This window comes from Leopardus geoffroyi, chromosome X (assembly GCF_018350155.1).
Source record: "Leopardus geoffroyi isolate Oge1 chromosome X, O.geoffroyi_Oge1_pat1.0, whole genome shotgun sequence".
NCBI classification, from domain to species: Eukaryota; Metazoa; Chordata; class Mammalia; order Carnivora; family Felidae; genus Leopardus; species Leopardus geoffroyi.
This window is the reverse complement of record NC_059343.1, coordinates 33,517,580-33,543,018: the sequence shown is the minus strand read 5'-3', so window position 1 is coordinate 33,543,018 and position 25,439 is coordinate 33,517,580. Positions and strand designations below refer to the sequence as shown.

Sequence of the window (25,439 nt, the reverse complement as noted above, 5' to 3'; positions counted from 1 at the left end):
TGGATGCCTTTTGTTTCCTTACTGTTGTGGCTAGGACATGGAGCACTATGTTGCATAAAAGTGGTAAGAGTAGACATCTTTGCCTTGTTTCTGATCTTAGAGGACAAGCTCTCAGTTTACCACCATTGAGTATGATGTTTGCTCTCAGTTTTTTCATATATGGCCTTTATGTTAAGATATGTTCCCCCTAGTACCCCTTTGTTCAGGGCTTTTATTATGAATGGATATTGTACTTTGTCAAATGCATCTGATGATCATATGGTTTTCCTTTGTCTTGTTAATGTGATGTATAATGTTAATTAATTTGTGAATAATGAACCACACTTGCATCCCTGGGATAAATCCCACTTGATTGTGAATGATTTTTTTAAGTTTACTTATTTATTTTTGAAAGAGAGTGAGCGAGAGAGAGAAAGTGAGCGAGCGAGCAGGGGAGGGGCAGAGAGAGGGGGAGAGATAGAATTCCAAGCAGGCTCTGTACTGTCAGCACAGAGCCCAATGTGAGGCTTGAACTCAGGAACTATGAGATCATGACCTGAGCCAAAACTAAGAGTCAGATATTTAATCAACTGAGTCACCCAGGCACCCCGTGGTGAATTATTTTTTAAATGTGCTGTTGGATTTGGTTTACTAATATTTTATGGAGGATTTTTGCATCTCTGTTCAGCAGAGATATTGGCCTATAGTTTTCTTTTTGTAGTGTCTTGATTTGGTTTTGTTATCAGTGTAATGCTGGCCTTGTAGAATTCATGTGAAAGTCTTCTTCCTCTTCTATGTTTTAGAAATTTTGAGAAAAATAGGTATTAATTCTTCTTCAAATATTTGGTAGAATTCACCTGTGAAGCCATCTGGTCCTGGACTTTTGTTTGTTGGGAGTTTTTCGATTACTGATTCAATTTCATTGTTACTAATTGGTCTGTTCAAATCTTCTATTTCTTCTTGATTCAGTTTTGGTGTTGAAGTCCTTTACCTTTTGTTCATCTGGGCAACTCTGTATCTCATTTTCAGTTCTGAATAACTTTGCTGAGTATTCTTGGTTGTAGGTTTGTTTTTTTTTTCCAGCACTTTGAATATACCATGCCACTCCCTTCTAGCCTGGAAAGTTTCAGATGAAAACTCAGCTGATAGACACATGGTGTTTCCCTTGTATGTAACTATTTTCTCTTGCTGCTTTTGAGGGCACTTGTTGGGATGAGTACTGGGTATTATATGGCAACCAATTTGTCAATAAATTATATTAAAAAATAAAATTCTCTATCATTATTTTTTTCCACTTTAATTATTATGTGTGTTGATGTGAACCTCCTTGGGTTGATTTTATTGTGGACTCTCTGTGCCTTTTTGACATGGATGTTTATTTCCTTACCCAGATTATGGAATCTTTCAGCTATTATTTCTTTAAATAAGTTTCTGCCTACTTTTCTCTCTCCTTTTCTTCTGGGATCCGTATAATGTAAATATTATTATGCTTAATGATGTCACTGAATTCCCATAAGCTATTCTAATTTTGTATTATTCTTTTTTCTCGTTGCTGTTCAGCTTGCTTGCCTCCCACTACCCTGTCTTCCAGATCATCTATTTGTTCTTCTTCATATTCTAATCTGCCATTGATTCCCTCTAGTATATTTTTAATTTCAATTATGGAGTTTTCTAGGATCAGGAGTAGTTTCATAATGTTGGAATTAGCTGTTCTTTAAAGGTTGAACACAAGTAAGCTTTGAAACCATTTGATCTTATTGCCCCACCCCCTTTTGTGGTAGATTTTAAAATACTTTCCAGGTTTTGTTTTTTTTTACTCTAGTAAATAACAGTGAGCTTTAGAACCCAAGTTTCCTGGCTTGCTTTGGAAAATTATACTACTGTCATTTAACATTGTTTTATAACTTTCTTTCAAAGAGTTCAAATTCCATTATAGCAATTACAGAAATCAGAATATCAAGGTATTAGAACTAGAAGGAAACTTAATAATTTAACTCAACCTTCTGATTTCAAAAACGAGTTCACGTTTGCACTAATTTTTACATAATTTAATCTCAGTTATGAAGGTAGTTTATTAGGGGTAACTTGAGATGTACAAATGTTCATATAAAATATACAGTCAGATAAATCTGGTAATATATGATTTAGAAAATGTTAGCATCCTTCATTTTCCAGGTTTAGATTAAGTGATGTTAAGCCAGGAGTTGAAATCCCCAAGAGGTATTTTTTTTAGGGATAATCTTCACCCATTAACCTGATTACCAGTTAACTTTTCTAAATCATCCTTTTTTCTTTTTTTTTTTAATTTAGAGAGAGAGAGAGAGAGAGAGAGCACATGAGCAAGCAGGGGAAAGGGAGAAGGAAAGAGAATCTCAAGCAGACTCCACATTCAACATAGAGCTTGAAGATGTGGGACTTGACCTCACAACAATGAGATCATGACCTGACCTTAAATCAAGAGTTTGACTCAACCAACTGAGCCACTCCAGGAGCCCTTCTAAAACATGCTTTAGTTGTTTTTATATATTGGTTGTGAAGACCAGTAGAAACAGATTCCCATATGTCTTCACTTTATTCTCACCTAAAAGTGGGAAGGTTTGGAACAAGACTGTGCCCTTTCCTCATGATCATTAGACTTTCTTCCACATCCAACTTACCAAGTCTTTGTCTAAAGCCCCAGGGACAGACTTGCTTCTTATGTTTACAGTATTCTCTAAATCTTCTGGAAATGACCCACTCAAATCTAATTCAGATTGACTCCGGTCTGGAGGAAGGAAGAGAACAGGAGAGATATCAATCAGCTAATTTTGTTAGAAGATTTCATTTTTTTAAATGTTTGTTTAGTTTTGAGAGAGAGAGACACACAGAGAGAGAGAGAGAGAGAAAGAGAGAGAGAGAGAGAGAGAGAGAAGAGAGAGAGAGAGAGGGAGAGGGAGAGAAGGAGAGAGGGAGAGGGAGAGGGAGAGGGAGAGAGAGAGAGAGAGAGCCCATGTGAGCCAGGGAGGGACAGAGAGAGCGGGAGACAGAGGACCTAAAGCAGACTCTGCACTGACAGCAAAGACCTCGATATGGGGCTCAAACTCACAAACCATGAGATCATGACTTGAGCCGAAGTTAGATGTTTAACCGACTGAGCTACCCAGGTGCTACAATCTCATTTTTCATTGCCAATATTTTATCATTATTTCCATTCTTTCTAGGCGCAGGGCATGGAGTGTTAAGAAAGCAACAGTCAGAGAAACTTCATGCTGCTTACACTAACATACTTTTTTTAAATAGTATTTTCAAATTTTCTTTGACGGCATTATCAACCCCGATGCGTTTGGTTAAAGGAAGTTAAATGTTCTATTGTAAAATGCAAATTTTTAAGCTAAGACTTCTGTTTTTCTCATAGACTAAAAAACCCTCACAGAACGGGGCCTTAAAATATAATGAGCTCTTAGAAAAAAATAAAGCATTAATCATTCTTGACTTATATATTTAGAGAATTCACTGTGTTTTTACATTTGACATACAATGCTATTAAAGGATATAACAAATTTCTTTCACATAAAAAGGGAGTGGCCATAGGAAAACTGAGAGGAAGTTCCATTTCTTCAGGCACAAGAATAGTCTTTCATCAGAGGAACATCTTGCTTTCAAATATGTAATTGTTTGAAATTTTTAAAAAAATTTTTATTTAATTTTATTTATCATTTTTTTTTTTTTGAGAGAAAGACAACACAAGTCAGGGAGAGGGGGAGACAGAGGAGAGAAAGAGAGAATCTTAAGCAGGCTCTGCACTCAGCACAGAGCCTGACGTGGGGCATAATCTCATGACCATGAGATCATGACCTGAGCCGAAATCAAGAGTCAAATGCTTAATCAACCGAGCCACCCAGGTACCTCTTAAAAATATAATTTAAAGAACAATGCACCACTCAGTAATGCTGTAGACAACTTACTAAGACAAAGACAGTTCATTTACACAGAGTGGTGGTTCTATGTCAAAGCCCTGCTGGGATAGACATAGTTGTTCACTACGAGAAAGATTAAAGAGAGCAAGTTCGTACTTGAGTTTGAAATGGTAAATGAAACACTGCAGAAGTGCTTAGCACAGTGCCTGACACAGAGTATGTGATCGAAAAACAGGAGCTGTTGACTAGAAGGAGTAGAAATATAATCTATGAGGTTGGCCTGTAGACTAGTTAAAAATTTTTCTATTAACAGGAGAAACAATTTTGCAGTCCTGAACAAAATGCAACAAGAACCACATATATTTAGAAAACCCTTTGTGAGCTACATGACTAGGAAAGACTCCTCAACTCAGCACACAGAATCTAGCCTCAGGCTTTATGCAAATATCATCATTAGGTAACAGTTAACCTTTCCATGTTGAGGATCCTGTCATGATTGTAATTCTACATAAGGGACTACTGCAAATGTCTCTAAAGAATTTTCTTATTCGTAGGTAATAAAATTGCAACATAAATAATACCTGTTTCACAGGGTTGTTGTGATGGAGAAGTGAAACGATATACAGTATTTGAATGTACCATCCGAATGAAAAGGGTTATTACTCACTTTAATGCAGCTTACAAGTAACTTTTTATTTAAACCACAGGATAATTATTCTTTCTAGATATAGGGCATTTTAGACCATCCTGTCTACTGAACTATCATTTCCCTGAATTCTGGAAAAGTGTTATCTTTCTACCAAATGAACCAATTATATTTCCTACACTCCTATACTGATGTTTGGTATAGCTCTGAAACTTGACTGACAAGCATATACACTTAATAAATGGATTTTGCATGAATGCAGGAGGCTCAAGGTGTCGCCTGGGTCCACATTTAACCTGTTCTTATGGAATGGACCTACCATCACGGGTCAAGGGATAGACGATTATTTTCTAAAGCATGAAATATCCATTTAATGTCACACAAGACTGTCAATTCCAAATGACTTTAGTCAAGGGTGCCTGGGTGGCTCCGTCGGTTATGCTTCCAACTCTTTTTTTTTTTTTAATTTTTTTTTAACGTTTATTTTATTTTTGAGACAGAGAGAGACAGAGCATGAACGGGGGAGGGTCAGAGAGAGGGAGACACAGAATCTGAAACAGGCTCCAGGCTCTGAGCGGTCAGCACAGAGCCCTACGCGGGGCTCGAACTCACAGACCGCGAGATCATGACCTGAGCCGAAGTCGGCCGCTTAACCGACTGAGCCACCCAGGCGCCCCTTCCAACTCTTGATTGTGGCTCAGGTCATGATGTCAGGGTTTGTGAGATGGAGCCCTGTGTCAGGCTCAGCACTGACAGCGTGGAGTCTGCTTGGGATTCTCTCGCTCCTCTCTCTGCTTCTCCCCTATGTTCACGTGTGCTCTCTCTCTCTCTCTCAAAATAAATAAATAAATTTAAAAGAGAGTAGTCATGCTGTAAATACCCACCTGAGGAGAGGGAGACCTCAGACACTGCTATGGACGGTGTGCCAGAAGTGTTTCTGCGACGACTCTTTGTGAGGTCGTCAGATGTGCTTTCAAGGGCAGCCAAATCCATGGAATTTTCGAAACCATGTTCCTTCTCACAAAGTAAAAATGAAAAAAGAACATTATGATGACTGTAGTTTACTTTCAAATCATATTAATATACTTTAGTATAACCACATTTATGTTGCATTACTCTTTAGGAGGGGCTAGTTAACATTAGCGGTGGGGGTCCTCATCAGGGGTGCATATAACTCTAAAACTTACTATCAATAACCGCTCTATAAAACCCATTTGTTAATTAGGACAAAAGTTGTTCCAAATAATTTTACATTCACAAAACTGCGAGTGTTCCAATATATAATTAGCAAGAAAGATGATATAGGTACAGCTCCAATCTTAAATGAATTCTATATAAGAATATATAGAGGGGCGCCTGGGTGGCTCAGTCGGTTAAGCATCTGACTTCAGCTCAGGTCATGATCTCACGGTTCTTGAGTTCGAGCCCTGCGTCGGGCTCTGTGCTGACAGCTCAGAGCCTGGAGCCTGCTTCAGACTCTGCGTCTCCCTCTCTCTCTGCCCCTCCCCAGCTTGCACTCTGTGTCTCTCTCTCTCTCTCTCAAAAATAAACAAAACATTAAAAAATTTTCAAAAAAAGAAAAAAATGCTAGAATCTGGCTAGCTTTTCATCCTCAGAGTTATACACAAGCATAGTATTCTGTTTTCTCCCACGTTTGTCCCCATTCTCAACACTCTCTTTCCCCAGTGACCCCCTACCTCCTACACCCCCATTTAACAGAAGACCGTGACCCACAATCCAGGTTAACACATGGCACAGAAGGGCTCCCAGGATACTGCCCCAGCCTTGCACCAGAGTCTGTTCTGATAGCTCAGTGCCTCTGCCATATCAGTTACTAAATATTTTGAATATCATTCCTTGTTAGATTGCCAGCAAAGTAAGGGTAATCACCAACTATCAATGCACTTTTCTGGGTATGGAACACTACTGCTTGCTGAGCTTAGTATAAATATTTATAAATTTTAAATCTGCCTTTTACCTTATCAGCAAGTACAATTCAGACTATAAGTATTTAAAGAAATCTTCTATTTTTATTCAATCTGTCTGGATGCCTTTTGGCTTTTCCTTAAAAATATTTATAGAATCTGGCTGTTTACAGTCTCTGCTTTTCTTTTTTAAGTTTATGATTTATCTTTCCGAAGTTGCACTATAGGAAGAGTCGATATTTTAAATAAATATTTAGTTTTTATATTCAGTATTTAGATAATAACTATTTTTATTAAAGTATCATTGCCATATGATGTTAGTTTCAGGTAGATAGCATAGAGATTCAACAATTCTGTGCATTATGCAGGGCTCACTACCATAAGCATAGTCACCATCTGTCACCATAGGATGTTATTACAATATTATTGGCTATATTCCCCATCCTCCACTTTTCATCTCCACGACTTATTTTATAAATGGAAGTTTGTACCTTTTAATCCCCTTCACCTATTTCACCCACCCCCTCATTCCCCTCTCCTCTGGCAACCACCAGTCTGCTCTCTGTATACATGAATCTGTTTCTGGTTTTGTCTTGGTGTGTTCATTCATTTTGATTTTTAGAATCCACATATAGGTGAAATTATGTGGTATTTTCCTTTCTCTGCCTGACTCCCCTTAGCATAATACCCTCTAAGTCCATCCATATTGTCACAAATGGCATGAACTCATTCTTTAAAAAATATATATATATATTTATTTATTTTTGAGAGACAGAGCACAAGTGGGGGAGGAGCAGAGACAGAAAGAGACAGAATCCGAAACAGGCTCCAGGCTCCAAGCTGTCAGCACAGAGCCTGATGTGGGGCTCAAACCCAGAAACCGTGAGATCATGACCTGAGCTGAAGTCGGACGCTTCACCAACTGAGCCACCCGGGCGCCTCATGAACTCATTCTTTTTTACGGCTGAGCAATATTCGATTGTATACATTTACTACTTCTTTATCCACTCATCTATCAGTGGGCACTGGGGCTACTGCCATATCTTGGCTATTGTAAATAATGCTGCAATAGACATAAGGGTATGTGTATCTTTTTGAATTAATGCTTTCCTTTTCATTGAGTAAACACCCAGTAGTGCAATTGCTGGGTCGTAGGGTACTTCAATTTTTAATTTTTGAGGAACCTCCATACTGCTTTCTACAGTGGCTGCACCAGTTTGCATTCCCACCAACAGTGCACAGGATTCACAACCTCCATTTCTATCCCCTTGTTCCAAAGCCCAGTGTCTCACTTGCAGGAAGACAATGGCATCCTAACTGGTCTCTTGGCTTTTCCACTTGTTCCCCTACAGTTGCTTCTCAGCACAGCCTCCAGATCCTGTATAAAAGAAGCCACATCTTCTGCCTATTTTTCATTGGATTATGTTTTGGGGTGTTGGGTTGTGTAAGTTCTGTACATATTTTGAATTAAGGAGCACAGTCGTCACGATGAGCGCCAAGTGATGTATGGAATTGTTGAATCAGGATGCTGTACACCTGAAACTAATACAATCCTGTGCATTAACTATACTGGAGTTAAAAAAAAAACTAATAAAAATAACAAAAAAAGAAGCCACATCGTGTCACTCTTCTGCTCAAAACCCTCCAACTGTCCCCAGCTTACTCCAACTCAATGTCAAAGTGCATACAGTGGTCAGTCCCTATTACCTCTCTGAGCTCACTTCCTCCCCCTCCTCCCTTTGTTCACTCACAACAGCCAAACTGGCCTTCGTGTTCTTCCTTAAACATACCAGGCACGCTCCCACTTCAGAGTCTTAGCACTGGCTGTTTCTCTAGGGGCGTTAAAAATATTTTAGGCACTGGTTGAACAGTGCCTTGACCACCCAAGAGGGAGGCCAGCCATAAGTAATTGGAACAGCCTTCCCTGTATGTGTACCTGCTGAATATCAGTGCTGTCTCTGCCTGGAGAAACACCTTGCTCCAGACTCCTGCATAGTTAATTCTTTCACTTCAACTGTTTGCTTGACCAGGACCAAGATTTCTTAAACATAGATGTCAGCTCTATGTATGGAGCTTCCTGCTTAACAAAAAATCTAGATGCTCATTGATTCAAAAGAACCATTTCCATATATGTATATATGGAAGGTGTGTGTGTGTCCACACACACACACACACACACACACACACACACACACACACGTTTGTTTATTTTTGAGAGAGAGAGCGGGGGAGGGAGGGGCAGGGAGAGATGGGGACAGAGGATCTGAAGCGGGCTCTGTGCCAACAGCAGAGGGTGCGATGTGGGGCTTGAACTCACGAACCCTGAGATCATGACCTGAGCGGAAGTCAGAGGCTTAATGGACTGAGCCACACAGGCAACCCATATTCTCTCTATATTTTATGTATAATGCAATTTAAGTCTTTATGGTGTGTTGATCCCTAATTTTAACAGGTGTGCATAAAGAAAAACTATTCAAATATTTCAAGATTCTACTTTTCCTGATTTAAATCAGTCTGGGAAAGTTTTAGTGCAGTCAACTTAGGAATTCTTGGCAAATAACACGGAAGATCAAACTAGGAGACTTCTAAACATTATTTATATTTTGTTTAAGCCACATAAGCTACATAGCCATTTAACCCCCCATCATACAAATACCACCTTTGAACCTGCTCCTTCCCTTTCCTTCACATTTCTGGCTTCCCACCAAGAGCTAAGTTGCAGGAAGTTCAGTCCTGATAACGAAGCATCTACAATTAAACAGCATAAACAACATGCTTCAAGATCCCGAGAACTCAGACCCAACCAGGCAATGGTGGTGAGGTCAAGTCTCGGAAGTTGGGTGTCCTTTGACATTTGCGGACTTACTCTACTGCTGGCTGAGGTCACGCTGCGCGTGCTTGGAGCCGGTGACCTCTGCGTGACGGGGGTCACTCCACTGCTCCGGCTGCTCTTCCGAGTTGCCGGGCCAGCTTCCTGGTCATAAAGGTCTGATGAACCAGTGCTTCCCCTAAATGAGAAAGAATATTCTGACTTTAACTAGGATGCAGACCAGCAAGCAAAGACAGAGCCATGGAAAAGCTTCCAAAAAAATGATGATGACAAGTGAACCCCCCCGAAACGCACTGCAGCCACACTGGAATCGGTCGCTATCTTCCTCAGAGACTCACTAGGCTCAAGCCCATTTGTCTGACTCCAGGGTTTCTGTAACTGAGCTTCACCCGACCGTTGCAGCCTTATTTCCTACTGCTCACCAGCATCCTCCCACCTGCACAGGTTCTCCGCTCTCCTCTCAACTCACCACACTCACGGCACCCGCTCCGGCTTCTACCTCTAAGGCTTTTTCTCAAGTTCTCTCCACCTGCTATGCTCTATTTGCCACTCTGCACTTATGCAAATCTTCCCCATCCTTCATGGCCCAGATGAAGGCCAGCCTCCCCTATCAGGCACTTCCTGTCATCTACAAGCCTTGTGAACCTCTGCTCTGCTCCGTTCTTACTGATTCACAGTCTTTGCCAAACTATGTAGCACTTCACTCCAGGATGTCTTATTTGGCTTCTAAGTGATCCACATATATGGGCCTTGTTGACTCTTTCAACCTGAGCTCCTTGGGGACAGAGTTCATGACATATTTACCACATTATCTCTACCACCTTCATAAATGCCTTGGTGCAAAGGAGGCACTCAGTACATACTTAATCAAAGAGTGGGAATTATGTTTTATTTCCCTATGTTGTTTCAGTGTCTGACTCACGGTACACATTTAATAAATGTGGCATAAAAATAATGACATTTGGTAAATGGGCTTGACTCACTTTGTTTGCTAAAACTGATTCAATCCCATTCAATAATGATTATAAAATAATAGTTCCTGCCTTTGAGGTGATCATGATTTTCTGATTACATGGAGTTTCATAAGTATAAGTTTTGACAAATTGGATTTTAAGAGAAGTGTTTGTTCTATTTTATTCTTTATCCTCGGTGAACACAAAATACGCTAAGTGGTAAAACATAAGCCTTTGTGAATTTCACTATTTGATTTACTATTGAGTAAGTTATAAGTGCATCTATAATCATAAGCATGTTAAAGCCTAGACGTGATAGTTAACAGTGATTAGAACTTACGTTTGAGCCAATCAGAAAAGATATGCAAAAGAATAGAGGAAGAGTGCTTTAAAAAAAAAAAAAGGATGTCTCACTGTGCATGTGACATTGCTGGAAGACAAATCTGGCAGAAGAACCGGCAATGACCACTGCAGCTATCAACCACAGCTCCTAACTTTTTCAAGGCTCTGCACCAGAGAAGCCACCAAAATCAAATCAAATATGCCCTGATTTTTACTCCTGGCTACCACCACCCTCAAAAATTATGCAAAGAGAAGCTACATTTACTGAGTATTTTCTAGGTGTTTGACACTTTCCATGTCCCAACATCCCTGTAAGGAAAACATTCTTATTTTAAAGATGGGAACACCGAGTCCTAAAGAGGTTAGACGACTATTCCGTGTACGTAGGCATAGGTGTGTGTACACACACAACACACACCACCCCCACCACCACACCGTCGCACAGTTCATACATAATAAGGTCAGGATAAAAACTGAAAATTGCCTGCCTACCCAAAGCCTATGCTCATTCTAGTTTCTCCTGTTGTGTACTCATCACTCACCAAGATCAAATTGATAGAACCAGGCAGGCTGTACATTGCTAGAAGGAGCTATCAAGCAGAAAACAATTCAAGGGTGAGCGAGCTGGGGGTTAGTTTCTTGGAATCTGATGAAAAGAACTAAAAGTTCTCTGGGTAGCATTCCTATGATACCACATAGAAACAGTCTCTGGCTTCTTCCTCTAGATATGGCACCCTGAATGAATTATAGATTGCTCAGGAAGGGTCTAGGACTGTGTCTTGATTCTGACGAGAGAACAAAGTTTTATGATTAAATAAATTTATATAATTTGAGATTCTAAGTTCCTTGGAGACTTTCCAGAACCCTCCAAGCTCAGGTGCTACACTTTTACACTTGATGACAGTTAACCATCTGAGTGATTTTGCTCATCTCAGAAGTCCTACCTAGAAAGATCTTAGAGACCTCCCAGGAACACTGTGGTGGAACCACAAAACTTCTCTACTATTTTAGGTAAAATCTCCTTTAAAAAACAAGGGCTAGACATTAATCTTGCAGAAATGAGCCAAGAAGTTAGGATCCAAAGGGACTCATGTAGATATATCTGCTTGTGCCTGTCCTGAAAGTTCTCCTTGACCCAGGTGGTTTTGAAAAAGTCCCCATCTCAGATGAGCTTCACTAGAACCAAAAGTCCTACTTATGTAGAAGCTCTGGAAGAAGTTGATTAATTGTGGTGATGACATTCAAGAGGCCACCCTGTAATAAGAAAAAAATTCTTATAAGTCAGCTACTGGAAATTGTTGCCAGAAGCACTACCTCAAAAATGACATATAATTTCACGTTTGTCCCTGACATTTACCGTGAGCTTCTCAAAAATATTTTCCTCTCAGTCAGTTGTTTCAGTTGGTTAGACTAAAAAAGATTCAGTCTGATGAGGGATAATATCATAAATAGTTGGGTGCCAACTCTCTTAGATGTTATATAAAATATGACATAAAATACATAAATCATCGCCACTTAAATAGGAAGAGGATAAAAGAAGTCTAAATTCAAGAAGTTTAAAGTTCAATTAAGAAACAGCTATTTTTTGGGTCAGAGGAGCTGAATAGGTATCTTCCCAAAGAAGCCATACATGTGGCAGACACACGAAAAGATGCTCACCATCACTAATCATCAGGGACATGCAAATTAAAACCACAACGAGATCTAACCTCACAACTGTCAGAACGGCTAGATTCAAAAAGACAAGAAAGGGGCACCTGGGCGGCCCAGTTGGTTAAGCATCTAACTCTTAATTTTGGCTCAGGTCACAATCTGCCATGAGATCGCGCCTGCATCGGGCTCCACATCCAGCTCCACATTGGGCATGGAGCCTGCTTAAGATTCTCTCTCTCCCTCTCCCTCTGCCCCTCCTTTGTGTGCACACTCTTTCTCTCTCTCTCTCTCTCTCTCTCTCAAAAAAAAAAAAAAGAGACAAGAAATAACAAGAGTTGGGTGAGGATGTGGAGAAAAGGGAACCCTTGTGCACTATTGGTGGAAATGTAAATTGGTGCAGCCACTATGGAAAACAATGTAGAGGCTCCTTAACAAATTAAAAGTGGAAATACCATATGGTCCAGTAATTCCACTCCTGGATATTTACCCAAAGAAAACAAAAACATTAATTCAAAAAAAATATATGAACCCTTAAGTGTACTGCAGCATTATTTACAATGGACAAGATATTGGAGCAACCCAAGTGACTACTGATAGATGAATGGATAAAGAAGACGTGGTATATAGATAATGGGATATTACTCAACCATAAATAAAAATGAGATCTTATCATCTGTGACAACATGGATGGATGGACCTATAGGGCAAGGGTATAATGCTAAGTGAAATAAGTCACAGAAAAATATATCATATGGTTGTATTCATATGTGGAATCCAAAAAACAAACGAAGAAATGAGGAAACAAAATGTAGAATCAGACGTATACATACAGAAAACAAACTGGTGGTTGCCAGAGGGGAGGGAGTGGGAGGACAGGCAAAACGAGAGAAGGAGAGTGGGACATAAAAGCTTTCAGTTATAGAATGAGCGAGTCACAGGAATAAAAGGTACAGCACAGAGAATATAGTCAATGGTACTGTAATAGTGTTGCGTGGTGACAGACGGTAGCTATATCTCCAGTGATCACAGCATAACATACAGAGTGGTGGAATCCCTGTTGTACACCTAAGATGAATGTGAAGCTGTGTCAACTATTCTTAAAAAATGAAAGAGCTTTTTTTGATTCAGATATCAGGTCACTGATACTTAAATTGGAAGTGTTAGAAATCAGTGTCAACAAAACTTCTAGCTAAAATTTGCTTAAAGGGAAACTGACAAGAAAGAGAGAGATTTTTCCTGTTCTAGAAGGGCCCAGAGTGTGGAGATAGGACACCGCCTGGGGAGCTCAGACATCCCAGGTTACCTGAAAGACACATTGCCTAGAGTAGGAAACCATCTCGTTTACTTTAGCTTATGAAATATACTTTAAAAGCCTTCCATTTTGCTATCTCTAATTTCACAATGGCCCCAAATCTTGATAATGGCTTTCTAGATTTATTTTTAGATAAAGGATCTAAGGACAAGGGACAGAGACTATAATTTAATGAGTTGCCTTTGTGGATTACATAACCATCTCCCAGGAGTTGTAGTCCGGAAAGCATTTCCCAGGATGCAACCTTCCCAGAGTGGCCTGACAATGTTGAGTCTGTGCCCGCATGGTTAAATGAATACTCCCCTAAGAAAGCTCAACCAAAAGGCAGCATTAATATCAGAGATACTAACACTCACTGTGACAATGAGTCTAGTGCATAGCATGACACAGAGACTGCGTATTCTTTCTGTGGTTTATGCACTTTCCTAATTTTTTTTTGTTATATCAGATCTGAAATGGATATATAAGACAAGCAAGGGAGGTAACAGAAAGTGAAGTGATCCCATTAAATGGGAAAGATGTTAAACATGAGAAAGAAAAGAGAAAAAAGCTGAACATAGGTCAACTTTCCAGTCTCTGGTGATCCCAAAATGCTTTGCCTTTCCTGACAGTCTTATGAGAGATGGGTGGTCTTCATCCGTGGCTGCACATCAGAAACAGTGGGGGAGCTTTTAAAAATCTCCAAGCTTAGACTACATCCAAGACTAATCACATCAGACTCTGAGCATAGGATCTAGGCCCATAGGATCGATATGTTTTAATGACACCACCCCCCAGTGATTCCAATATACAGCCAAGGCTGAGAAACACTGGGCTAAACTCTTGATTAGTTTGAATTTATTCATCTCAGACATCTCTCCATCTGCAATTTGTCCCCCTCATACCACTATTTTCTTAACCTCAGTAATCACATCAATACAAGTGATCTGTCCTCAAAACTTAGCCTGTGGATAAATGGAAGGACACTTTCTTTGTTAGTGAGTGAACGTGTTGTACCAGGAATCAGCAAACTATGATCCACGGACAGAATTGAGCCCATTGTCTGTTTTTGTAGCCTGTGAGCCAAGAGTGGTTTTTACATTTTTTAAGTAATTGAAAAAAAATATTTTGTGACATGTGAAAATTACATGGGGTTCAAATGTCAGTGCCTCTAAATAAAGTTTTGTTGTAATGCTGGCATGCCCATTCATTTATCTATTGTCTACAGCTGCTCCAAGAGCAGAGTTGAGTGGCTGAGACAGAGACCGTGTGGCCCAAAAAGCTCAAACTATCAACTATCTGTATATCTACAGAAGCTGTGTTGACCCCTGTGAGTACTGCCCATCCACACAGGCATACAACATACAGATATGGGTATCTCCATTTAACAGTCAAATCCTTGGAGCACCCGGGTGGCTCAGGCGGTCGAGTGTCCGACTTTTGATTTCAGCTCAGGTCATGATCCCAACCACAGTTGTGGGATTGAGCTCCGCATCAGGCTCCAGGCTGAGCAAGGAGCCGGCTTAAGATTCATTCTCATTTTCATTCTCTCTCTCTCTCTCTTCCCCCCCGACCCCCCACTCATGTGCTCTTTCTAAAGTGAAAAAAAAAAAAAAAAGAAAAGAAAAGAAATAAAAATAAAACTCTCTGGAGAGGTTGACACATCCTAAAAGGATGAATTTCAGGTACTGTGTGCATGTGTGGATACATGTGTACAGATGTATGTGTTTTATTCTTAGGCATAGGTGAACCATCATAGGAGCTTTGGAATGCAGAATTAGGGAAGCAGAGAAATGAGGAAAAAGTACAAGTTCATCAGGAAGCTTCTCTAGCTGCAGTTTCCTCTGAAGTCACTGGCTTTCTGTGATTTAATTACACACATTTTCCTTCTGTCTCCTTCTTGGAGAAAGGATACAATGTGGTGGGTACTCAGTGAAATGTTGTTCAATGAATCATAGTGTTAATTATATAAAGAACCTTTATTTAATTTTTCTTTACCATTTGTTTTTTTTTTTTTGAGAGAGAGAGACAGACAGACAGAGACAGAGAGACAGAGTGTGAGCAGGGGAGGGGCAGAGAGAGGGAGATACAGAATCCAGGCTCTGAGTTGTGAGCACAGAGCCCGACATGAGGCTCAAACTCACAAAGGGTGAGATCATGACCTGAGCCGAAGTCGGACGCTTAACCAACTGAGCCACCCAGGCGCCCCCAAGAACCTTTATATTTGATTTACTAAAACAAAGGGTGATTTGTTTGGTGGGTTTGAAACTGTTTAGCGTTTTCTTAAAGGACCTGCTTTATTTAATTTTGTTTAATATAATTTATCGCCAAAATGGCTCACATACAGTGTGTAAAGTGTGCTCTTGGTTTTTGGGGTAGATTTCTGTGATTCATCACTTACATACAACACCCAGTGCTCATCCCAGCAAGTGCATGATGGGCATAAAGGACCTGTTTTAAGAAGACTCTCCTTAAAGTGGAGGAGACAGTCACCATGAGGGAAGGATTCTGAGTGGGTATGAAGGAAAAGAATAGGTAAAACTCCCAGTCTGAAAATACTTTTGTCTTTTACCATCACGATAGAATCCTGATCCCCTGTCTTCTTTCTAAATAATGGATGAAAGCCATTTGGAAGAGAGAGGCCACCAGCCATGAAAAACCTTGGGTGAATTGGAAGTCAGGGGCAAGAAAGCCGATTGCCTCCATGTGTAGACACCAAGGAAAACAAGTGTTTAGCAGAACTTAACTTTCAGGAACTAAAGGGAAAAGGCACATGCTCTGTACTTAATAGCTCAAATTTGCCAAACTCTTGTTCCATCTGGGATGCTATGTTGCTTATAAAAACAGGTCATCAATGTATCCGAAGCCATCTGTATCTCGGTCCAACTTAGCTCTTAATTTCATCTCTTTCATACAACACTTCAATTTTTACACTCTAAAATCCCCCAACAGTTCATTTTCCAGTACACGCAACATCGCTTTATGCCTCTTTTCCTTTATACTTTCTATTTCCTCTGTTTCATTCTTATCTTTCTTCACCTGGCAGGGTCCTCTTCATCCCTTAAAATTGCTTAGAGGTCATCTCCATGAAGCTTCTCTGAATCCTCTCAAAGGATAAATGCCTCTCTCTGGTTTTCCCATAGCACACAGAACATCTTTTTAACATGATACAATATTGTCTTGAAATTATGTGGTTATATCAATCTTCCTTGACAAATTGGATGTTCATGAAGGGGTGGAATAATATCACTGTCTAAAACCTTCCACAGTTAACTACCATTTGGAATACGGCACTAGGACAATAATGTTGACAGAACTGTGTGTTGAAATTATTTGTATAAATAAAATTAATAGGTAAGCCAGTCATATACCTCTACACCTTAATGATTAGCAGATGGAGAAGACCATTGGTGTATCTTAGATACCCTGAGAAAGGACACACCACAAAATACGCCTGAGTGAAAAAAATTATTATACCGGAAGGGGGAAATGTGTTAAATTTAGTTCATAGAAATAGGACATGTCAAGGCAGTGAATCTTTGAGAAACGGCTGCAGAAACAGATGAGAGAGCAAAGGAGCTGTCCTTGGGCTCACAATCATTTGACCACAAGAACGAGGCAAGTCAAGAACCCAGTTGTAATCCAACCAAAGTATAATATCAAGAGTCTGGCTGAACGACCAAGTCTCCATAACTCCTCAAATTATTGTCATTACATAAAGGAAAGTCACACCTATATAAAGTTAGCATAAATCAGGAGCTGAGTAACCAGTGGTCTGACAAACTGCACCTTTGGAAGAGGCCCAAGAGCAGTCTGGGAAGGATGCTGTAGCAGACCCCAGTGCCCCCGCCCAGTTCCCTTGGCACTCACCTCTACCCACAGAATCCTATTTACTGTGAACACCCATAACTCTATGTCCGAGGACATTTTTTGGATCACAGGAGCATGGAGCACCTATGCACAGAACAAGTCAGAAGTGCCAAAGAGTCAGTGCCCCAGAATTAGTCCTCAGCCAGTGATGAACAGGGAGCCGGTGTATAAATACCCCAGATTCCCAATCTCTTGACTAGATAATTCTAAAGTGTGTTGTACACTGTTTCCTACAGGTGTCCACTGAGAGCGAGCACTGGATCCCCATAGTAGTAAACGGCTTCTTTCCTTTCTCTGGCTCACTTCCCCACTCCTCTTGGGTTTCCAAAACCACCTCCTAAATAAATTACGTGCTCTTGAATCCTTATTTCGGGGTTTGCTCTGAGGAGACCGAAATCAGGGTAGGTGTGTATGATGGGCAAAGGATAAGTAGAAAGGGATGACTGTGTGGTATAAACAGAAGTTTCTAGCTGAAGATGTGTTTGGCAACTCCAGACTTCATATTACTCCCACCGATAGGGTCACGGTCTAAGCACACGAAACACTGGTGAATCTGATACGATTGCCATATTCTCCAATGTGACGACAGACCTGCCACAGAGAAACACAGCATCTTCCTTTGTCCATTTTGTACTGAACTGAGTGAAGGTTAAGTTCAAAGTTCCATTTTTCCTTTATGTGTTTTAGGGGACATTGTTCATGTCCTACCCAGATCCCCTTATATCACTTGTGCTGGCTCTGCACGCTCATCTCCAGCTTCTGAGAGCTTGCCTGCTAATGGCCTGCACCCATGGCCTTCAGAGATCTGCCCTTTAGCACTGGAGCAAGGGGCCTAGACATGCTTTGGAGTGGGTCTTCCCAGACCCCCGTTGGAGAGGTGTCAACCAAAATGCAGAACTCTCAGTTACATTTGAATTTCAGGTAAACAACGAATCATTTTTAGTACAAAAATATACTAATATTTATAGAGTATACGAATGAAAATGATATTGCATGGGGCATACTTTGGATCTTTGTTTGTTAAATCTGGAAACCCTATCCAAGGGAATTCAGAGTCATTGACGAATTGGTAAAGGAGTGCGATGGTCCAGCTCCTCAAAATGGAAAAACTCAAGAGACACATCTTATAGCTCCAGAATCCCTTGAGGGATCAAGCTGAGTTCTCAAATTCAGACCTCATCTGAGAAAGCACATTGCTTAGGTTCTTCCCATTTATTCTGCTTCCCTTACTCCTGTACTGGTTTCTCCTGGAATCGCTTCATTAATAAATCACTTACTTATGAATCCTTGTCTGAGGGTTTGTTTCTGGATGAGCGTGACTTCACACAGATCCCTCACAAATCATACCGCATTGCCAAACTCATCACAACGTAAAAGGGCTTAGGACCCGCTGCCCTGAAGAGCATTCTATTTATTAACCATAGCTTCCATGCATATTCTTTTGAAAAAAAGAAGTCTCCTTTGCCTCATCTGTCAAGTCCCTAGCAGCAAGTGAAGGGCCGTGTGCTGTGCGCCTCTGGGAGGCTGCTGGGCCTTGCCTTACCCATTCATACTTTTCCCTGCTTTCAAACTACTGAAAAGAAAGTTAACCAGGCATCTGGTAAAACATCATTTCCATTCTGATATGATAGGAGTTTTAAACAAGAATTCCCAAGCCCAGCTGCTCCAGGAAAAGAGCAACGGACCATGAAGAAATATGCATTGTGGAGGAGAAAGGAGGAATTCATTGCTGAGCTGGGTCAGGTAACAGACCAAAGAGACTGGCTGGGCCCTTACAACCTCTTTAGGGAAATTTGCTGTTCCATATTCTAAAATGAGTTACAAGGGAGAATGCAATTCTGCTTGCAAAAGCTAAGGAGGAATGGAAGTCTGCCAGTTTTACTACTTAGCTTTGCAGAATTACTGCAGCTTCAAGCAAACAAAAAGGAGCTAATATTTTTTGGTGGGGGAGTTAGGAAAAGATGGGCTACTTCCCGCCCCAACTTTCCAAGGAATAGTTTTGGGATAATATAGCTCATCTCACTGTGGCAGTCCATTAATGAGTCATCGTTATGATAAATGCACATTCTAGGAAATGAACGTTTTGCTCTACTGATCTCTCCAATGGCTTTATTCTCTTTCTTTCTGGGAAAACACTGTTCCTGGCATGCTTAAGCCAAAGCATCCCCGACTACCATATCCTGATCTTCTATAAACCATTTCAGGTACTTAGGATTTAGAAGATAAAGTCTGCCTCCTTTCAGTTTACAACAAGAACAAGAAAACCCTAGGTCAATACAACAGTGTTTGGTGAAACATGTCCATATAGCTTTACAATATTATGATTATTTATACTCAGCAGTAGATAACACAGAAGAAATAAACCCAGGCACATGGATTCTGGAAGGACAGCAAAACCGTATTCTTGTTGAATAACTGTAACACTAATTAATTTAAAATGGAATAATCTATTTGCTGGGTCAGGAGACTTTTTGGTTTCTAACAGGAACTCCATCTTTCCTCTTCAGACATATATATATATACACACACACACACACACACACACATGTACATATATGTGTATATATACATACATGTATATGTATATATGTATATATGCATGTATATATACATATATGCATGTATATATACATATACATATATGCACGTACATATACATATATATGTATGTACGTATATGTGTATATACATACATGTATATATGTGTGTATATATGTATATGTATTTGTATAAGTATATGTACATATGTATATGTACATATATATAGAGAGAGAGAGAATATATCTTCCCTGTATGTGTATTTTTTATTTTATGTATATGTATTTTCCCTGTGTGTGTGTGTGTGTGTGTGTGTGTATATACATATATATACATATTTTTTTTAGGAAATATGTAATTTTTAATTGGGTAACTGGTTTTTCTGATTGTGTTTTGATTTGAAATCTCCCGATTTGAAGCAACCCTAGGATTGTCCCTCTCAGTCCGCTGACGTCCTCCTAAAGAGCAGAGAAGAAAAAGCCAGTTCGACAGAACTGTCACATCACACGAGGTGCCGGCTGAAGGTTTTGTTTTTTAGGTGTGGTCCAAAGTGTACATCCACCCACACTGGGTCCCCAGGGTGCTGTTGTAGGGGGACAGGTGTAGAGGCCTGTGGGCGCGGCCACTCTTGGCCTCCTTTCCGTCTCGGAGCCGCTCGGCTAGGTCTGGTGGTCAGGACGTGGATGACCAGTCAGGCCGTCAGCGTGGCTGACGCCATCCCCAGAGTGGCCCCGCAGCAGATGGCCAGCCGTTTGGCTGACAATCTGCTGGCCGGAGCTGGAAGGGCCTGGGCCACCTCTGGACTCCTGAAGAGGTCCAGGTGGCTCTCGGGCCTTGAATACATTGTCAGGGTGATGCCAGGAGAGGCACCCGTGGCCACCGAAGATGTGACGGCTTCTGCAGGCCCGGGTCGGGGGACCCTGACCACCGTGCTGTCAGTGCTCTGCGGCGGCAGCCCGGCCTGTTTCTGGGCCTCCTCTGCAGCTATCTTCCAGTCCATCCAGGTGGTGTGTGTGTGTGTGTGTGTGTGTGTGTGTGTGTGTGTGTGTATACATTACCCCTCTTAAATATTAGCCTGAAGTCTATGCCAAAATGGCTCATCTGTGGAGTCCCCAAGAAGCTGGGCAAAAATAGCAACACTAAGTTAGTTGGTTCTTACCTCTAAATAATGGGGACCACTGTCTGAGAGTCAGAAGTTCAACAACCGCAAACAAAAATGAAGTTTTTATACAAAGATTCTGTGGAACATGGCAGGGGGCTGCCCCAAGGTAAGTCCAGGAGACTATTTCAAGGACAAAAGCAACTATGGTTTGATTTTTTTTAATCATAAAGGAAATATATCTACATTCTTGAAAATTTGAAAACTACTGAATATCGTGATCCTTTGAGAGCGGATGATAAATGATTTTATACTTCCTCATTTTTTTGTGTTGTTTTACATAAAATGCACTATTTTGCAGCAATGCTGTAGAGAAAAAAGAAACCAGTATAGAGAGCCACCATGGGAAAAAAACCAAAGTCATAAGAGGGTCCTCTCTAGGGGAATTTGCTGTTCCATATTCTAAAATACATTACAGGGGAGAATGCAATTCTGCTCACAAAGCCTGAGGAGGCTTCACTAGCTGGATTTGTAGAATTACTGCAGCTCCAGGAAAATGAAAGGGAATTAACATTTGGACAAACCAGTGAAACATGAGGGTACATCTTTTTTCTCATCACTGCCTTTGATAGTACACTAATCATGAAAATAAGCCTTGACTTATACCCCAACAGGATAAAGAAAATCAAGCCTGATGTGAAATGACTATGCTCTTGGCTATCCTTTCTTTTTGCTTTTCTTGACAAGGTGATAACCCTGGGCATAGGAGATTCTCACTTGGCCCCACTGATAACAAGCTGGATGAGGTGGAATTAGAAAGAGGTGGAATTTATGGAAATTCTCTGGAGCAGTTCAAGTGATGAACTTATTAATAACTTTTAAAAAGCTGCAAGGACTATATCTAATGCTCACATGTTTCTTTTCAGAAGCTTCAACAGAGAAATATCAAGAAATCACTGAAAAGAATGTATTTTCCCTGTACATCCCCAAACATCAAGTCCCATCCCTACACATCACACCGATGATTCTGATAGCTGTAATTCCAGAAGGCTAAGTGCTTCCCATTTCAACTGAAAAATACCCTCCTGGCTTTTCATGTTATGTTATAAGTTCTCCAAGAAGAAATACTTTACAGGTACCTAGAAGCACTGTTTGGATGGAAATAAGTCAACCTTATTCTCAGGCTATACCATTGTGCAATCTGTATGTGCTTTACCTGTCTGAACCAGGGATGGACTTTAAACTCCGAAAGTTTTGGCCGTCTAAGTCCAAGCTGTAGCTCCGCCCACTTTCAGTTTTTGGAGTTATGATTTCTCCCCTGGTTGCTGATCTGAACTTGCTAAGAAGAAATCTGAAATTATATAAATATATATGTACTTAGAAGTAACATCAGAGAAAAAAGCATTTTAAAAGATCATTTCAAGAATACCATTTCTAATATTTTCAACAGTAAATAATTCTTCAATAAAGCGGCCTTGGGGCTGAGAGGTTCTGGGAAATTCCCAGTGCCTCGGTAGTATGCCATCAAGGGTAGTGACAGAGGAGGTTATGACATTCTCCCAAGGCCATACCACTTGTCAGTAAGCCAGGCCTCTGTCCCTGCTAGGAAAAAGACCATCAACTTTGGAACTTACCTGGGAATAGGGAAATATTGCCTGGGTTGAGCCTGTATGCAGGGATGTTAAGACTAGGGAGCTTGCAGGTCATGATCTTGCGGTTCGTGGGTTCAAGCCCCTGCATCAGGCTCTGTGCTGATAGCTCAGAGCCTTGAGCCTGCTTCGGTTTCTGTGTCTCTCTCTCCGCCCCTCCCCCACTCACACCATGACACTCTCTCTTAAAAAAAAAAAAGACTATGGAGCTTGAACTCATCTTGCTCAGAGAGGGGTGCTAGAATGATGGATCCTCTGGGACAAACTGAGGTGGTCATTTGTTAGACTACAGCTCCATGAGAAAAGCAACCCTGCCCTGCTGGTTTCCTGTCAGGTCCCCTGAGCCTAAAGTGATGCCTGGCACATACTAGAACCCAATCAATTCTTGTGGAATGAAGGACTAAACCCCTGCGGTGGAAACCATCTTTATATCTTTCAGGAAATTTCTCCCTGCGGGAATGAAGTTTGAACATTGGGGTGTCTCATGTGGGGTGAAATCTGACTGTATTCCCATTTGACTAAATTATTTAGAACTTGAACAAAAATAGCTTTTCAGGAACTGAGATTTGAGTCATGATCCAGGCCAGTGAAGGCCCAAAACATGGGGGTTTCCAAATATACTTTAATAAACAACCAAAGTTATATTCTTTTTGTGACAGCATTTGGAAAAATCGGTTCATTTACTTTATATTCCAGTTTTCTAGGGAGAAAATGTATTCCAAAGGTATTGGGACAATCTTAATAGAATCTGCCAAGATGTCTCTGTTTCAAAGATATATAAAGAGTGTCTTGTCAAAGTGTCGGAAGCTTCAATCTAACTGGAAAATTACATTTTTTTTTGGTGAGAATAGTGCTCGATATAATGTCAATCTATGCTGCTCTGAGAACCACCTTGTTCATGTCCCCACATCCATACTTCTACTTAAGGTGTTTCTTCCATGTGGAATCACTCTTCCCCACCTTTTGCTATCCTGAACTCTTGTCTTTCAAGGTCCTCATCTGGTCACACTTACAATTTTATGTCTTTCCCATTGTCCTCTGTGACCTCCCAACATTATCTAAGCCCCTTGTTTAATATTCACTTCTTTAATATCTAAGCCCCTTGTTTAATATTCACTTCTTTATTATCTAAGCCCCTTATTTAATATTTACTTAATTACTTATCCTTATGATATCTCTTATAGTTAATTAACACCTTGTCTTATTTTAGAAAGGCTTTCAGGCAGCTCATATTGTCATCTTACATTTTCCTAAAATTCTTCTATACATATTAACTTTTCGGGTATGTACCTTTTCTACCCAACTAACTGTTAAATTCCCTGAAAACAGAACCATCAGATCTCAGTTTTGAGCTCCAGCAGGGCTTAGGCCAGTGCTATGGCTGTTTTTAATTCAGAGCGCACCCAATTCATTGTGCTGGTAAGTTACTTATTGTCTCCCAGCTCCAAGTACATCATTCTGTAACGTACTGAGTGAAGCCTGGGCTGGGGTCTGCAAACGACAGCTCCTACAAGCACTTGTGGGCTCTGAGTTACATGTTCAATCAAGCACAAAAGCAAAAAAGAAAAAAAAAAAAAGCCACAGGTCCAGCACTAAGGGAGCTCACAATTAAGTGTGTGTGTGTGTGTGTTTGGGAGAAGGTGGTGTCAGACTGCAATGTAAGAGTGATACTCAGGCACATGGCACTGTGGGAGCTCTGATGGGTGGCCAATGGATTCAGTACAACAGAAAGGACCAATACGTAGGATGTATGGTGACTCTAGGCTATCTTTCACATTCATCTCTGCTAATTGATGAAGACATGGTTAGTCATGGGTGTTTATGTTACATGACATTTAGCTTTCACTCCTACTCACAGTTCAAGATTCTAAAAAACCAAACCAAAACAAAAACAGACGTTCTCTAGAGCCAGATCAAGGCTCAGATACTGGCAGTCTCGCACACTGCTTTCGGCTGAGAGAACAAAGCAATGCTACTTAGAAAGAACCATAAAGTGACCTGGTGGACATTAGAACCCTCACTAAGCCACAAAACAGATCAACAGTTGCCTGAGAAATGAAGACTAACAAATGCAGAGCCGGGAAGCAGAAGTTTGCCTTTGGGTCCTTTTAGCCTGCATTTTAGGGGTCTCTTTTCTCCCCTGAAGAAGCCGTGTTGCCTCCAGTTTCCTAGTGCCTCCTTGACTCTTGCTTCCCTATGTGCCTCCCATTCTTATTCTTAGTACTTGAGACATAGATTTTCTGAATTAAGTTACTGAGGTAGCCAAATGTGACTTCTTCCTTAAGGAAGCCCCCATTTGAAAGAGGGGACATTATGTTTTAAGCCCAATTAATAAATCTTTGATTTGGATATTTCATGTATCAGCACTCAGGTTGGGGGAGAGTGTTGGCATTCTACAACAAAGGCAGTTGTCACTTCTTTATAGACAAGGCTGGCCCTGACATGAAACCTTCTACCTAGAAGTAATGAGAACCATTTAGTGCAAGACCAGATATGTCAAATGAAATAAAAAGTTTTATTTATATGTTCAGGTCCAAGGTGACCTTTATTTATTTAAGACTGAAAGTATGTAAAACTTCATGTTCTAGGGGGAATGATAGGATAATATTGACTTGGTCAGTTATGTTGACCTTCTCTGGGTCACTGAAGTGACATCGAACTTGAAAAACTAAGGGGTCTCAGCAGTAGCACTGCTAGGAATTTACCCAAGGGATACAGGAGTACTGATGCATAGGGGCACTTGTACCCCAATGTTGATAGCACTCTCA

General features: G+C 40.6%; 1 protein-coding gene across 6 annotated transcripts in view; it reads right to left on the bottom strand.

Annotated features, from left to right (window-relative positions):
• The window catches only part of SYTL5 (synaptotagmin like 5), a 288,860-nt gene that overhangs the window by 36,565 nt on the left and 226,856 nt on the right, over positions 1-25,439 (bottom strand). For 4 of the 6 annotated variants that reach the window (XR_006710868.1, XM_045471711.1, XM_045471715.1 and 1 more), the window contains exons 6-9: positions 22,239-22,373; positions 9,313-9,454; positions 5,406-5,538; positions 2,637-2,743 (exon numbers count right to left, since the gene is read on the bottom strand). Coding sequence is in view for 5 of the 6 variants with exons in the window: in XM_045471711.1 (XP_045327667.1) it covers positions 2,637-2,743; positions 5,406-5,538; positions 9,313-9,454; positions 22,239-22,373 (517 nt within the window). In the remaining variant the exon portion in view is untranslated. The remainder of the gene's footprint in view (positions 1-2,636; positions 2,744-5,405; positions 5,539-9,312; positions 9,455-22,238; positions 22,374-25,439) is intronic. The other 2 variants (XM_045471714.1, XM_045471716.1) reach the window with 1 other exon arrangement.